The sequence below is a fragment of the Moschus berezovskii genome, chromosome 3 (assembly GCF_049115385.1).
Source record: "Moschus berezovskii isolate FMDL1 chromosome 3, NW_MosBer_1.0, whole genome shotgun sequence".
In the NCBI taxonomy this organism is placed as follows: domain Eukaryota; kingdom Metazoa; phylum Chordata; class Mammalia; order Artiodactyla; family Moschidae; genus Moschus; species Moschus berezovskii.
Genome location: NC_142462.1, coordinates 36,309,059 through 36,324,569, shown reverse-complemented (window position 1 = coordinate 36,324,569; position 15,511 = coordinate 36,309,059). Strand labels below are relative to the sequence as shown.

Sequence of the window (15,511 nt, the reverse complement as noted above, 5' to 3'; positions counted from 1 at the left end):
TACATTTTTATTTAGAATTTTAGAGAATTTTTTCTAAGAATTATAAAAAGAATTTACCTTTTTAACTGCTAAGAATTATTACAGAGAAAACAACAGAAATAATGATTGTCACAGAGTTATATGACTCTACAGTTTGATGTAACAAAACTGACTCTATGTATTTTCAAATGAATGGGCAAGGTCTGTTAAAGAAGACCTAATGAAAGAGTGGCATATTAAAGAGCAGAGACATTACTTTGCCAACAAAGGTCTGTCTAGTCAAGGCTGTGGTTTTTCCAGTGGTCATGTATGGATGTGAGAGTTGGACTGTGAAGAAAGCTGAGTGCTGAAAGAATTGATGCTTTTGAACTGTGGTGTTGGAGAAGACTCTTGAGAGTCCCTTGGACTGCAAGGAGATCCAACCAGTCCATCTTAAAGGAGATCAGTCCTAGGTGTTCATTGGAAGGACTAATACCGAAGCTGAAACTCCAATTCTTTGGCCACCTCATGCGAAGAGTTGACTCACTGGCAAAGACCCTGATGCTGGGAGGGATTGGGGGCAGGAGGAGAAAGGGACGACAGAGGATGAGATGGCTGTATAGCAACACCGACTCAATGCACATGAGTTTGGGTAAACTCCGGGAGTTGGTGATGGACAGGGAGGCCTGGCATACTGCAATTCATGGGGTCACAAAGAGTTGGACACGACTGAGCGACTGAACTGAACTGAATGAAAGAGTTAAAGAGATTTGGCTTAAAAATATTTTCTATCCTAATCTTGCACTAATAGAATAAATGGTGGAAATTAAAGGGCAGTACTAAACAAAGAAGCATGAGTGTGAAAAAATACAAAGCTATCTTTCTGATAAAGTAAGGAGGACTAGTTTAAAATGAAAAGAAGTGATCACATTTGATGTATATATATTTGTTTTAAAATGTGAACTATTTTAGAGATTCAATATAAAGGGCTAAGCAATATTATTTTCTTTCCTAAATATGTTATTTGCTCAACCTTGTTTCATGGAAATAATAAAATGCTCACTCAGTTATAGTACACGGCAGTGTGAGAGGACCTGAAACATATGTTCTAAATGTGCTTACTCTCAACTCCTCTTTCTAGTCTCTTCTTGGTGGACTTAAGTGAGAAATTCTGATATGCCTTTATTAGGAATGATTCCAGAGCAAATGAATTGTCAGAGAAACCACTGCAGTCACCCGGAGTACTGCCTTTACAGAAACAAACTATAGTTAATACAGTCATTATGAATCTACAATCACCTGTGCTGAATCTGAAGAGTCTCCTCATACATTTGCTCAAAGGCTTTTTCTCTTGTTAATGACATTATAGTACGTATATTCTCCACAGCTTCAGTTGCTATCTTATGAAACAAGATAATAAAAGAGAAATAAAATTAGTAGTGGTTAAACTTCTGATTGTGAATTACAGTCACACTGAAGAGATGTTAAGTACATCAAGTCAATAAGTTTTTCTGATGAGTCTTCTTAGCTTCTTCTTTTCTTTCCCCAAAATAAGATTGCTGTTGTTTAGTTGCTAAGTTGTGTCTGACTCTTTTTGCAATCCCATGGACAAAATAAGATAAGAAAGTAATATATCAGGATAATACACTCAAGGAAAATTCCTTTTGAAAAGATTTAGTCCACTGATCTAAATTTAGCCTTCTTTAAATCTTCATTGAATTTCTATTTAGACTAGTTACATAAGCAAAGGGATCAAATATTAGCAAACATATCCATATGTAACTATGCAAAGGAGCTGTCTTATGAATTATGAGCTAATTCAAGAAAAAGACAGCAGAGAGAATCAAATATATAATTATTTCATTCTAGCACAGAAATGCAAATAGCAACCCAGGGACTTAGGAACACTGCCATAAAGTAACATGGAGTATGGCTTTTCAATTCTGTATAAGATATTTTATGTCTTTTTTTCATTTTGATTTCTGTAACCTTAAAAGGATATTTATTTATTCAATTATTTGCTGCACTGCACAGCACATAGGATCTTAGTTCTCCAACCAGAGATCGAAGCTGTGCTCCCTGCAATGAAGCATGTATTTTTAACCACTGGATTGCCAGAGATATCCCTTTAAAATGATATTTAGTTTAAAAATATTAATGATTCTTCATAGTTACATAGTTTTCAAAAAGAAGAGGTATCAAAAATGGAGGAGACTTTTGGCTTAGAATAATTTGGACATGAGAACACATGTTGATCTAAAAGAGAAATTTCCTGCTTTCACAGTCTGTTTCCAGACTGGCAGAGTGGACTGTGGAACAGATGAAGACCTAGGTAGACACTCAAGGTTATTTGAAGGGGAACTTGGGTTATGGAAGAGAACTGGATAGCTAGACCATAGTCAGGACACCTGGATTCTGCTCTAAATTCTTGTAATTTCAAACGAAACTCAAACCTCCATTTGTAGTATTTTGTAGTACATAAGGAAAATGGATAAGAATGTTGAAATCTTGAGGAAAATAGAAATGAACACAAAATCTTGGGTTCACTTTTCACAATGGAGAAAGGACTAATAACAGAGCCTTAGAAAATAACCTTTATTTTTTAAACTATTATGGTCATTTTAAATCTGAAAAATAAAACATTTGATGATTTGTGCAAATCTATACATGCAACCAAAGAAGGACCAATATGTTTTACTGGTCCATATTCTAAGTTTTGGTGTTTGGTAAAGTGACAGATTAAAAAGCCAGGGAAAAGGACACGTTGCCTATTTGACTGGAATTATTAATTGTATAGTCTGAGGTTACTCTAATAATGCAAAAAGGAAAAATCAAAGATTTTTGATTTATAACTAAAGCTCCTGGTGTATTCCCTCATAGCTCTGTTGGTAAACAATCTGCCTGCAGTGCAGGAGACCTGGGTTCGATTCCTGCATTGGGAAGATACCCTGGAGAAGGAAATGGCCACCCACTCCAGTATTCTTGCCTGGAGAATCCCATGGATAGAGGAGCCTGGCAGGCTACAGTCCATGGGGTCACAAGAGTTGGACACGACTTAGTGACTAAATCACCACCACCATGATGTAAAAATTAAGATGAATAAATTACAATTAATTAGGGTCAGATTAACTTGGAAGTAGTGATAATTTGCAAACACATGGAGGGCTGAACAAAATTTCAGCCCTCGGAGGCAAATACATGCTAAACAGTTCAGTCCCTTTGCTCAAGTAGACATTCTAAAGGTCCTTATCTAGTGCAGGAAAGGTGGAAAGGTCCAAGGGTCATGAAAACAAGATTTATTTGAGTCTTGTGCTTCATTGGATCCCTATTCATGAATAGGTGACTGTATCATATTTAGTTCAGTTCAATCGCTCAGTCGTGTCCGACTCTTTGCAACCCCATGAATCACAGCACGCCAGGCCTCCTTGTCCATCACCAACTCCTGGAATTCACTCAAACTCATGTCCATCGAGTCGGTGATGCCATCTAGCCATCTCATTCTCTGTCATCCCCTTCTCCTCCCGCCCCGAATCCTTCCCAGCATCAGTCTTTTCCAGTGAGTCAACTCGTCGCATGAGGTGGCCAAAGTATTGCAGTTTCAGCTTTAGCATCAGTCCTTCCAGGATTGATCTCCTTTAGAATGGACTGGTTGGATCTCCTTGCGGTCCAAGGGACTCTCAAGAGTCTTCTCCAGTACCACAGTTCAAAAGCATCAATTCTTCGGTGATCACCTTTCTTCACAGTCCAACTCTCACATCCATACATGACCACTGGGAAAACCATAGCCTTGACTAGATGGACCTTTGCTGGCAAAGTAATGTCTCTGCTTTTTAATATGCTGTCTAGGTTAGTCATAACTTTCCTTCCAAGGAGAAAGCGTCTTTTAATTTCATGGCTGCAATCAGCATCCGCAGTGATTTTGGAGCCCAAAAAAATAAAGTCAGACACTGTTTCCACTGTTTCCCCATCTATTTCCCATGAAGTGATGGGACCAGATGCCATGATCTTTGTTTTCTGAATGTTGAGCTTCAAGCCAACTTTTTCACTCTCCTCTTTCACTTTCATCAAGAGGCTTTTTAGTTCCTCTTCACTTTCTGCCATTAGGGTGGTGTCATCTGCATATCTGAGGTTATTGATATTTCTCCCGGCAATCTTTAGTCCAGCTTGTGCTTCTTCCAGCCCAGCGTTCCTCATGATGTACTCTGTTAAATATGATATATTAGATCTATATCTATATCTAATATGTGATCTATATCTAATATGATACAGTCACTGTGATTCAGACCATAAGGACATTAAAATCATTTTCATACTCAGGCATGTTCACCAACTTTGATATAAATCTTTAATACTATATCTTGGGCTGGATGGCCAAGAGAAGACTTGACATTTACATGATGCAGCTTCCTAAGATCATGAGAAATAGGTTTTGGACCTCTACTGAGATGAAAACTGAGAAGGATAGAAGGTCCCCAAATGCAAACAAACAAAAAAGTTGACTATCATCTAAGGGGTATGCAACAGCCTGGGAAAGTAATATACCACCTGCAACTGGAGAAAAGGGTGGATAGAAGATGGATAGACACTCAACAGGGATGTTACGTAAGAGATTCCTACTTTGGGTGAGTGGTTGTATCAAATGACATCTCTTTCAATTCTTAGATATTATAGTACTACATTTCCAATATTTCCCTAAATCTCTACTACAATGATGATTGTTATGAATATGACTGATCCTGGGATAGTTACATGTGGGTTTAGTTGCTAAGTCATGTCTGACCCTTGCAACCTCATGGACTGTAGCCCACCAGGCTCCTCTGTCCATGAGATTTTCCATGCAAGAATGAAGTGGGTTGCCATTTCCTTCTCCAGGGGATCTTCCCATCCCGGGTTGAACCTTGGTCTCCTGCATTGCAGGCAGATTCTTTACTGACTGAGGTACCAGGAAATAAAGTTATGTATGTCAAAGCATTTTCTAAGTAAATACATTGTTCATTTTGATCAGTATAAAGTTTTGTTTTCAGTTCAGTTCAGTTCAGTTCAGTCGCTCAGTCGTGTCCGACTCTCCGCGACCCCATGAATCACAGCATGCCAGGCTTCCCTGTCCATCACCAACTCCCGGAGTTCACTCAAACTCATGTCCATCGAGTCGGTGATGCCATCCAGCCATCTCATTCTCCGTCGTCCCCTTCTCCTCCTGCCCCCAACCTTTCCTAGCATCAGAGTCTTTTCCAGTGAGTCAACTCATCGCATGAGGTGGCCAAAGTATTGCAGTTTCAACCTTAGCATCAGTCCCTCCAATGAACACCCAGGATTGATCTCCTTCAGAATGGACTGGTTGGATCTCCTTGCAGTCCAAGGGACTCTCAAGAGTCTTCTCCAACACCACAGTTCAAAAGCATCAATTCTTCGGTGATCAGCTTTCTTCACAGTCCAACTCTCACATCCATACATGACCACGGGAAAAACCATAGCCTTGACTAGACGGACCTTTGTTGGCAAAGTAATATCTCTGCTTTTTAATATGCTATCAAGGTTGGTCATAGCTTTCCTTCCAAGGAGTAAGCGTCTTTTAATTTCATGGCTGCAATCAGCATCTGCAGTGATTTTGGAGCCCAAAAAAATAAAGTCTGACACTGTTTCCACTGTTTTTCCATCTATTTGATCAGTTTAAAGTTTTGTTTTAGGCACTCCCAATAGCAGTACCTTGCTTGCATTTAGTAAATATTGTATTTCTTATTTATTTTGAAAAATGAAACGTAATTATTCAAGCAATTTAATTATTCAATAGAGAATTGGTAATCACAATGTTAACAAATTCCCCCACAATTTGCTAACAGTAATAATGACTGACATTATTGAGTACTTACTGCTTTCCAGATACTACTGCATATACCTAATAAGACTGTTTTCTGTAATACTCATAAAGATCTATAGGTGGATAGTATTTTATTTCTACTTTACAAATGAAGAAACTGAAGTCCAGAAATGTTGATATAACTTGCTCATATCACACATTTGTTAGTGATAGAATCTGGATTCTAATTCAGCCAATTTGACTGCATAGCCCATGCTCTAAATTATGTACCCTACTATTGCTATGACATATCTATACCCATCCTAAAGTGATTTGTATGGATTTCAATACATATACACCACTTTACAGATTCTTAAGAAAGGAAGTTAATGTTAAATATGGAATCTCTTATTGATTTTCTCTTAAAATGTTATGATGGTAGCAATGGTCTTTATTTTACCTTTCCAGCACGCATAAGTTCTTGCTTATCCTTGTTGGCAAATCCAGTCATTGCTGCTGTTTCAATCATTCCTGTGAGAGCAAGTACTGGAGCAATACTCAGAATCAACAGTGTCATTTCCCATCCGTATATGAAGGAAATGATAACTGAAAGTCCCATATTAATTGCATTTTGTGTTAAGACACCAACCCTTGAACCTGTTGCCTATAATCAGACATAAATTGGGGAAAAGCCAGTTAATTTTAAGTTTATAAGAATTGTTATGATAGTTTCTTGCAAAATAAGGGTTTTTTTGAATATATTCCATAACATCTTACAGAAAACCCAAATGAACTTTTGGGTCAACGCAATAATTAGAGATTTTTTTTTTTAGTCCCTCAGTTGTGTCTGGCTGTGACCCCACAGACTGTAGCCTGCCAGATTCCTCTATCCATGGAATTCTACAGGTAAGAATACTGGAGTAGGTAGCCATTACAGATTCTTAACCATCTAAAACACCGGAGAAATCCATTTAGAAATTAAATAATAGAGTTAAAAAATGTCCTCTAGTATGGGATCACTATGCTTTATTTGTATGTCTTATGTCCAATATTATTGTCCTTTGAATTGTTCCTATTATTCTTTGAATATATTATTGCTTTCTGATACAAAAATATTTTCTAGGCCCTACACCTTAAATTTGTCATTTCTTCAAGAAGTCTGGGTTCCCATTAGTGGAGGATGTTATCTGGAAGTCAATATATAGTGCTAGTTGTGTTCATTATCAGTGGAATTTTAGTGGATATAACCGGGGAGAGTGTGTGTGTGTGTGTGTGTGTGTGTGTAGATGCATGTACATATTGAAATCTACATTTATTTCTCTCTTTACATTTCTTGAAATCCATGGGTTTATATCAATACATCCAGTTCCAATTAAAAAAAACATAAGGTTATTATTTCTGGCTTTCTCCCTTCGAATATTTGTTATCCACTTCTTCAGTAGCAAGAAACCTAGCTCCCATTTTATTTAATAGAGTTTCATGATCAGTCTCTCTGCTATCATGCAGATCATGACCAATCTGCTACCATGACCCTGTCTCTGCCCAGGAGGCATACCCTCTCTTCTGCATGCTCTGGCTTTGCTTTCCTGCATGAGGCTAGTGCCTCATATGATGCCCAACTCACCGTATGTGGTCTCCAAAACCCAGGCCTGCCCCTTCCTCTTAAACCGAAAAAGGGCTGGTACTCTTAGCTACTGTACTATAGTAGTGCTGAATTGAATGAGAATATTCACTGAAGTATATCCTTTGTATATAATATCTTCCCTTTTCTGCACTTCATAACAATTTCACTCAGCAAAGTTCTACAAAGGCAACATCAAGATAGAAACGGAGTTGGAAACATTATGCTATAAGATAACTTAAAAGAAATTTGGGGAAAAAACTTAAAATAGGTAGAAATAGCTTCATCACTGTTTTATAAGAACTACATGTCTTGAAATTTTAAGCTCCTTTATGTTGGGACGAAAAAATGAAACCCCTATTTACCTAGAAACAGAGCTACAATCAACTAAGATATCAATTCACTTTTTAGAACATATGTTTTGCTCTGATCATGAAAACATGGTCATTGGAAAAGGTCTAAATAATGTTTAAAATGACATCCTTCCAGACATAAATACATACACAGTCAGATTAGGATTATTGTGTGTATTCAGCATTGTATCCTGCTTTTATCCCTTTATATTATACTGCAAGCTTTTTCGTGGGTCATTAAATAGTCTTCAAAAAATTTTCAGTAGATTGCTTCCAATTTTTCACTACTAAAAACAAAGACGTAATGAGCATCTTTGTGCTCATCTTTTATTTCCTGATATTAAATTTCTAGCCTGGAATTATATGTTAAAGGGTATATACCCTTTCACTCTTCATCAGTTTAGTTCGTTCAATTCAGTCACTCAGTTGTGTCCGACTCTTTGCAACCCCATGAATTGCAGCATGCCAGGCTTCCCCGTCCATCACCAACTCCTGGAATTCACTCAGACTCATGTGCATCGAGTCGGTGATGCCATCCAGCCATCTCATCCTCTGTCGTCCCCTTCTCCTCCTGCCCCCAGCCCCTCCCAGCATCAGGGTCTTATCCAATGAGTCAACTCTTCTCATGAGGTGGCCAAAATATTGGAGTTTCAGCCTCAGCATCAGTCCTTCCAATGAACACCCAGGACTGATCTCCTTTAGGATGGACTGGTTGGATCTCCTTGCAGTCCAAGGGACTTGCAAGACTCTTCTCCAACACCACAGTTCAAAAGCATCAATTCTTCGGCGCTCAGCTTTCTTCATAGAAATTGTCAAATTACTTCTCTAAAAAATGATATTACTATTCACTGACGTACCCCCCCCAAATTAGCATCATCATTAAAGTAACATTAATGAAAAATCTTCTTTCCCCACAGGGCTCTGTGAAGTGAAAAGTTGCCCAGTTGTGTCCAACTCTTTGTGACCCCATGGACTATACAGTCCATGGGATTCTCCAGGCCAGAATACTAGAGTGGGTAGCCATTCCTTCTTCAGGGGATCTTCCTGACTCAGGAATCGAACTGGGGTCTCCTTCACTGCAGGCAAATTCTTTACCAACTGAACTATCAAACAGGGCTCTGACTTATTCCTAAAAAATTTTTTGTGGTTTTAGTTTCAAGACTGCATTTCATAATGATTTACTACTTTCCCATTTTTCACCGGACTATCAAAACTCCCCCAGAGTAAAAACAAATAACAATAGTAAACACCAAACAAACCACTAAATACCGAAAATTCAGACAGTTAATGTATTTTAAATATGCCTTAGCTGAAACTGCAATACTTTGGCCACCTCATGCGACGAGTTTGACTCCCTGGAAAAGACTCTGATGCTGGGAGGGATTGGGGGCGGGATGAGAAGGGGACAACAGAGAATGAGATGGCTGGATGGCATCACCAACTCTGTGGACATGAGTTTGAGTGAACTCTGGGAGTTGGTGATGGACAGGGAGGCCTGGCGTGCTGTAATTCATGGGGTCGCGGAGAGTTGGACACGACTGAGTGACTGAACTGAACTGAACTGAACTGAAATATGCCTTAGGGTATTTATTACAGACTGACTCTTATCTATGAGGTTGAAATAAGAACATTATTTGGTACTTAATAATCACACTCTGTCTCTTGAGGGTTCTGGATGATGCAGAGATATATGATGTGTATATTATAACTGAATTGTCCTACACTTCCCACCCAATTCATATGTTGAGATCCTGATTCCCAGTTCCTCAGAATGTGACTGCATTTCGAGATAAGGTCCTTAAAGAGGTGATTAAGTTAAAATAAGGTTTTTGAGGGTGAACCCTACTCCAATATGATTGGTTTCCTTATTTTTTTAAAAAAGGAAATTTCAATGTGGACGTGTTTGCATGGGGGAAAGACACAACAAGAAGAAAACTATATATAAGTCAAGGTGAGAGGATGCAGAATGAAACCATCCAGCCAACATTTTGATCTTGGGCTTTTAAACTCTAGAGCCATGAGGAAATAAATCCCTGTTGTTTAAGCTACTCAAACTGTGGTACTTGGTTACAGCAACCTAGCAAACTAATATACTGTCAATTTGCTCCTCTCCTTCCACCCTCACCATGAGTTTCAGAGTTATATAGATCATATAGTTGGATGAAGAGGCTATGGAACTTAAGACCTTGTATTGTTGAAGGTCCCACCCCAGATCAAATTAACCATGGAATGCCCCTACAGCCACATAAACTCTGTATATTTTTCTATAAAATAGATATATTTAAAAAAATTAAAATCAGGTTTTGTTAAGAATAAGAATTCTTTTAATATAAAATTTATCTAGCTATTACTAAGAAATTACTTGCCATCAATTACTTGATAGCCATGTTTTGTAGGCCTTTCAGTTCAGTCAGTTCAGTCGCTCAGTCGTGTCCGACTCTTTGCAACCCCATGAATCACAGCACGCCAGGCCTCCCTGTCCATCACCAACTCCTGGAGTTCACTCAAACTCATGTCCATCGAGTCGGTGATGCCATCCAGCCATCTCATTCTCTGTCATCCCCATCTCCTCCCACCCCCAATCCCTCCCAGCATCAGAGTCTTTTCCAATGAGTCAACTCATTGCATGAGGTGGCCAAAGTATTGGAGTTTCAGCTTTAGCATCAGTCCTTCCAATGAAAACCCAGGATTGATCTCCTTTAGAATGGACTGGTTGGATCTCCTTGCAGTACCAGGGACTCTCAAGAGTCTTCTCCAACACCACAGTTCAAAAGCATCAATTCTTTGGCGATCAGCTTTCTTCACAGTCCAACTCTCACATCCATACATGACCACGGGCAAAACCATAGCCTTGACCAGACGGACATTTGTTGGCAAAGTAATGTCTCTGCTTTTTAATATACTGTCTAGGTTGGTCATAACTTTCCTTCCAAGGAGTAAGCGTCTTTTAATTTCATGGCTGCAATCAGCATCTGCAGTGATTTTGGAGCCCCCCAAAATAAAGTCAGACACTGTTTCCACTGTTTCCCCATCTATTTCCCATGAAGTGATGGGACCAGATGCCATGATCTTAGTTTTCTGAATGTTGAGCTTCAAGCCAACTTTTTCACTCTCCTCTTTCACTTTCATCAAGAGGCTTTTGAGTTCCTCTTCACTTTCTGCCATAAGGGTGGTGTCATCTGCATATCTGAGGTTGTTGATATTTCTCCCAGCAATCTTGATTCCAGCTTGTGCTTCTTCCAGCCCAGCGTTCCTCATGATGTTCTCTGCATATAACTTAAATAAGCAGGTTACAATATACAACCTTGACGTACTCCTTTTCCTATTTGGAACCAGTCTGTTGTTCCATGTCCAGTTCTAACTGTTGCTTCCTGACCTGCATACAGGTTTCTCAAGAGGCAGGTCAGGTGGTCTGGGATTCCCATCTCTTTCAGAATTTTCCACAGTTTGTTGTGATCCACACAGTCAAAGGCTTTGGCATAGTCAATGAAGCAGAAATAGATGTTTTTCTGGAACTCTCTTGCTTTCTCCATGATCCAGAGGATGTTGGCAATTTGATCTCTGGTGCCTCTGCCTTTTCTAAAACCTGCTTGAACATCTGGAAGTTCACGGTTCACATACTGCTGAAGCCTGGCTTGGAGAATTTTGATCATGACTTTACTAGGGTGTGAGATGGGTGCAATTGTGCGGTAGTTTGAGCATTCTTTCACATTGCCTTTGTTTGGGATTGGAATGAAGACTGAGCTTTTCCAGTCCTGTGGCCACTGCTGACTTTTCCAAATTTGGGGGCATATTGAGTGCAACACTTTCACAGCATCATCTTTCAGGATTTGAAATAGCTCAACTGGAATTCCATCACCTCCACTAGCTTTGTTTGTAGTGATGCTTTCTAAGGTCCACTTGACTTCACATTCCAAGATGTCTGGCTCTAGGTCAGTGATCAGATCATCGTGATTATCTTGGTCGTGAAGATCTTTTTTGTACAGTTCTTCTGTGTATTCTTGCCACCTCTTCTTAATATCTTCTGCTTCTGTTATGTCCATACCATTTCTGTCCTTTATCGAGCCCATCTTTGCATGAAATGTTCCTTTGGTATCTCTAATTTTCTTGAAGAGATCTCTTTTTTTTTCCTATTCTGCTGTTTTCCTCTATTTCTTTGCATTGATCACTGAGGAAGTCTTTCTTATCTCTCCTTGCTATTCTTTGGACCTCTGCATTCAGATGCTTATATGTTTCCTTTTCTCCTTTGCTTTTCGCTTCTCTTCTTTTCACAGCTATTTATAAGGCCTCCTCAGATAGCTATTTTGCTTTTTTGCATTTCTTTTCCATGGGGATGGTCTTGGTCCTTGTCTCTTGTACAATGTCACGAACCTCCGTCCATAGTTCATCAGGCACTCTATCTATCAGATCTAGTCCCTTAAATCTATTTCTCACTTCCACTGTATAATCATAGGGGATTTGATTTAGGTCATATCTGAATGGTCTATTGGTTTTATACATTCATTAATTTCCACTTTGCAGTTTTTTAGTTTGAAGTCAATGACTTTTCCTTTTTCAGATGACAGTTCTTAGCACTATATCTATATTAACAAAGTATGAAATATATGCAATGGACAGTTATTCTTTTCTGTTTGGATATTTCCCAATAGGTGGCCATAATATAGCTCCTTTCTGCACTGCCTTCCTCTGTTTTTATCCTATTTTCTTTAAAAATTACAATTCTTGACAGATCAAAAGGTAGTAAAGAGGTAGAAAACCAGAAGAGGAAAGACAGAAAGTATGCTGAGGATTGTAGCTTTTGTGTGTAAAATTATGCAGTGTGCTGGAAAGAGAGATAGAAGTACAGTAGATGAACTGTAGATGCCACAGTAAATGAACATTTGAGAATCACTGAAAATTATGCTATACACTATGCATATCAACCTCATATCTAAAAACATTCAAGTGTAAACCTGCTAAATTTTTGATGGAACAGTTTTGTGTTTGAACTTTTTGTTCAGGACATAAGAACTTTCTATAAACCGACTTGTACTTGCATATACTTGCTTATTCAACAAGCTTGAGTTATCCACTTTTGTACTAATCTGCTTCTTGAAAATAAGATCATATACCTTTCTACATGGCATTTTAGTTTAAGCTACCAGAAACTTATTGAAATATTCAGTCAATGCAGCCATGGACAGGCCGCAATCCCTGCCTTTTGGTGATGGTAGCAGGATAAGAAGGATCCAGATATATCTTTCTTATTCCAGGAACAATTAAAAAAAAAATTCATTCTTGAAAAATACAAGAACTAAAGGAAAATTAAAAATTGCCTTTAAAGCCTAGAGTAATAGTATAGTTCTGGAAAGAATTTAGAACTAGAAGTCAGAAGAACTTTAATTATACTTCTTTAGATTCTTTATCAATGTGCAGAAAAATCGAATTTTTTCCTTGAAAATTAAGAGCAGCAAGTCATAATTAAATAGTTTTGCAGATAACCATTATGGAGTATCTACTATGTCCAAGGTACTGTGCTAAATGTGGGGAATACAACTTTGATAAGAAAATTCCAGAAAATGGCTACCATAAGAAAATAAATGGAAGTAAACTCAGTATGTAATTGTAGAAATAAAATTCCATATGGTAGGATTTCTGCTTCTGGCTAACATGAACAGATGACACCACCCTTATGGCAGAAAGTGAAGAGGAACTCAAAGGCCTCTTGATGAAAGTGAAAGAGGAGAGTGAAAAGGTTGGCTTGAAGCTCAACATTCAGAAAACGAAGATCATGGCATCTGGTCCCATCACTTCATGGGAAATAGATGGAAAAACAGTGGAAACAGTGTCTGACTTTATTTTTTGGGGCTCCAAAATCACTGCAGATGCTGATTGTAGCCAGGAAATTAAAAGACGCTTACTCCTTGGAAGGAAAGTTATGACCAACCTAGATAGCATATTAAAAAGCAGAGACATTACTTTGCCAACAAATGTCCGTCTAGTCAAGGCTATGGTTTTTCCCGTGGTCATGTATGGATGTGAGAGTTGGACTGTGAAGAAAGCTGATCGCTGAAGAATTGATGCTTTTGAACTGTGGTGTTGGAAAAGACTCTTGAGAGTCCCTTGTACTGCAAGGAGATCCAACCAGTCCATTCTAAAGGAGATCAATCCTGGGTTTTCATTGGAAGGACTGATGCTAAAGCTGAAACTCCAATACTTTGGCCACCTCATGCAATGAGTTGACTCACTGGAAAAGACTCTGATGCTGGGAGGGATTGGGGGTGGGAGGAGATGGGGATGACAGAGAATGAGATGGCTGGATGGCATCACCGACTCGATGGACATGAGTTTGAGTGAACTCCAGGAGTTGGTGATGGATAGGGAGGCCTGGCGTGCTGTGATTCATGGGGTCGCAGAGAGTCAGACATGACTGAGCGACTGAACTGAACTGAACTGAACATGAACAGAAGGAATGAATTTGTCCTTTCAGCTAAAACAAATAAAAAATAGGCAAAATATTGTTTCAAGATACTAGACCTAAGGCAACAAAGGGAGATGGGAAACAAACAAGGTGAGCCCTATGATTGCCCCAGCTTACACCTTGAAAGAGCTTCAAGGCTGTTCTGCAATATAGAACACTAAAGGTATACAGAAAGAAATTTAAGTATCCAGAAAGGGTTCCCCTTGAGTATTCAATTGAACAATGCATGTGTGAAGGCTAGAAATAGTGTTTGGTCATACCAGCCTGACTGGAAAACCTCATTGGGTAGTGCATGTTCAATGTCTTGCCTCAGTAGTTGACTCCAGTCTTGTTGAATAAATCTTAAAATCAAGACCCCCCTCCCAAAGATCAAACTGTTTCCAGGTAATTTAACTCCATCCCAGAACAAGACAAGAATATTTATAGAAATACAAAAATATTCAGCACCTAAAAATTTATATTCACACCATGTGGCATCTAGTCAAAAATTATCAGGTATGACAAAAAGCAGCAAAAAAGGACCCTTAATGAGCATAAAGGGCTTCCCTGGTGGCTCAGAGGTTAAAGCGTCTGCCTCCAATGTGGGAGACCTGGGTTCGATCCCTGGGTCGGGAAAATCCCCTGGAGAAGGAAACAGTAACCCACTCCGGTATTCTTGCCTGGAGAATCCCATGGATGAAGAAGCCTGGTAGGCTACAGTCCACGGGGTTGCAAACAGTCGGACACGACTGAGTGACGGAATGAATGGATGGAATGGAATGAGCATAAAAATCAATAAATTGAAACTGACTCAGAACTGACAGAAATGTTAGATGTAGCAGATAATGGCCTTAAAACTTATAATTGTATAGCATACACTCAAAAAGTTAAGAGATAAGGAGGATAAATGAAAAAGACCCACATCAAATTTCTACAAATGAAAATGTCAGTGTCCATAAACAAAGTTTTACTGAAACACAGCCATGTCTCTTTGTTTACCTATTGTCTACGGCTTTCTTAGCACTAGAATGATGGAAGTTGAGGCATTGCTAGAGAAACCTTATGTGCCCCTCTCCTCACTTTGTACTGCTGCTCAGTGTGAGCAACTGTAATTTGGCAGCATGTTGAGTACCACGTGTGTTGCTGTACTATGGTATTTTATTCAAATTTTAAAAATTACCATTGATGTCCATCATCTAAAGACAAGAAAGCAAGAGAAAAGTGGACTTTGGAATGCCTGCTTTTAAGGTACAATAGGCTGTGGATCACTTTGTGTTTTAATTAGATGCCACAGTGTTGTGTTTATTATGCTATGATACTGTATAGTTCTAAAAATAAACAGA

The 15,511-nt window shown here is 38.8% G+C and overlaps 1 protein-coding gene across 1 annotated transcript in view; it reads right to left on the bottom strand.

The window, feature by feature from the left end:
• ABCB5 (ATP binding cassette subfamily B member 5) overlaps nucleotides 1–15,511 on the bottom strand; it is a 128,796-nt gene that overhangs the window by 25,400 nt on the left and 87,885 nt on the right. The window contains exons 20-21 of the mRNA XM_055420559.2: nucleotides 6,216–6,419; nucleotides 1,258–1,358 (exon numbers count right to left, since the gene is read on the bottom strand). Of these exons, the coding sequence (XP_055276534.2) occupies nucleotides 1,258–1,358; nucleotides 6,216–6,419 (305 nt within the window). The remainder of the gene's footprint in view (nucleotides 1–1,257; nucleotides 1,359–6,215; nucleotides 6,420–15,511) is intronic.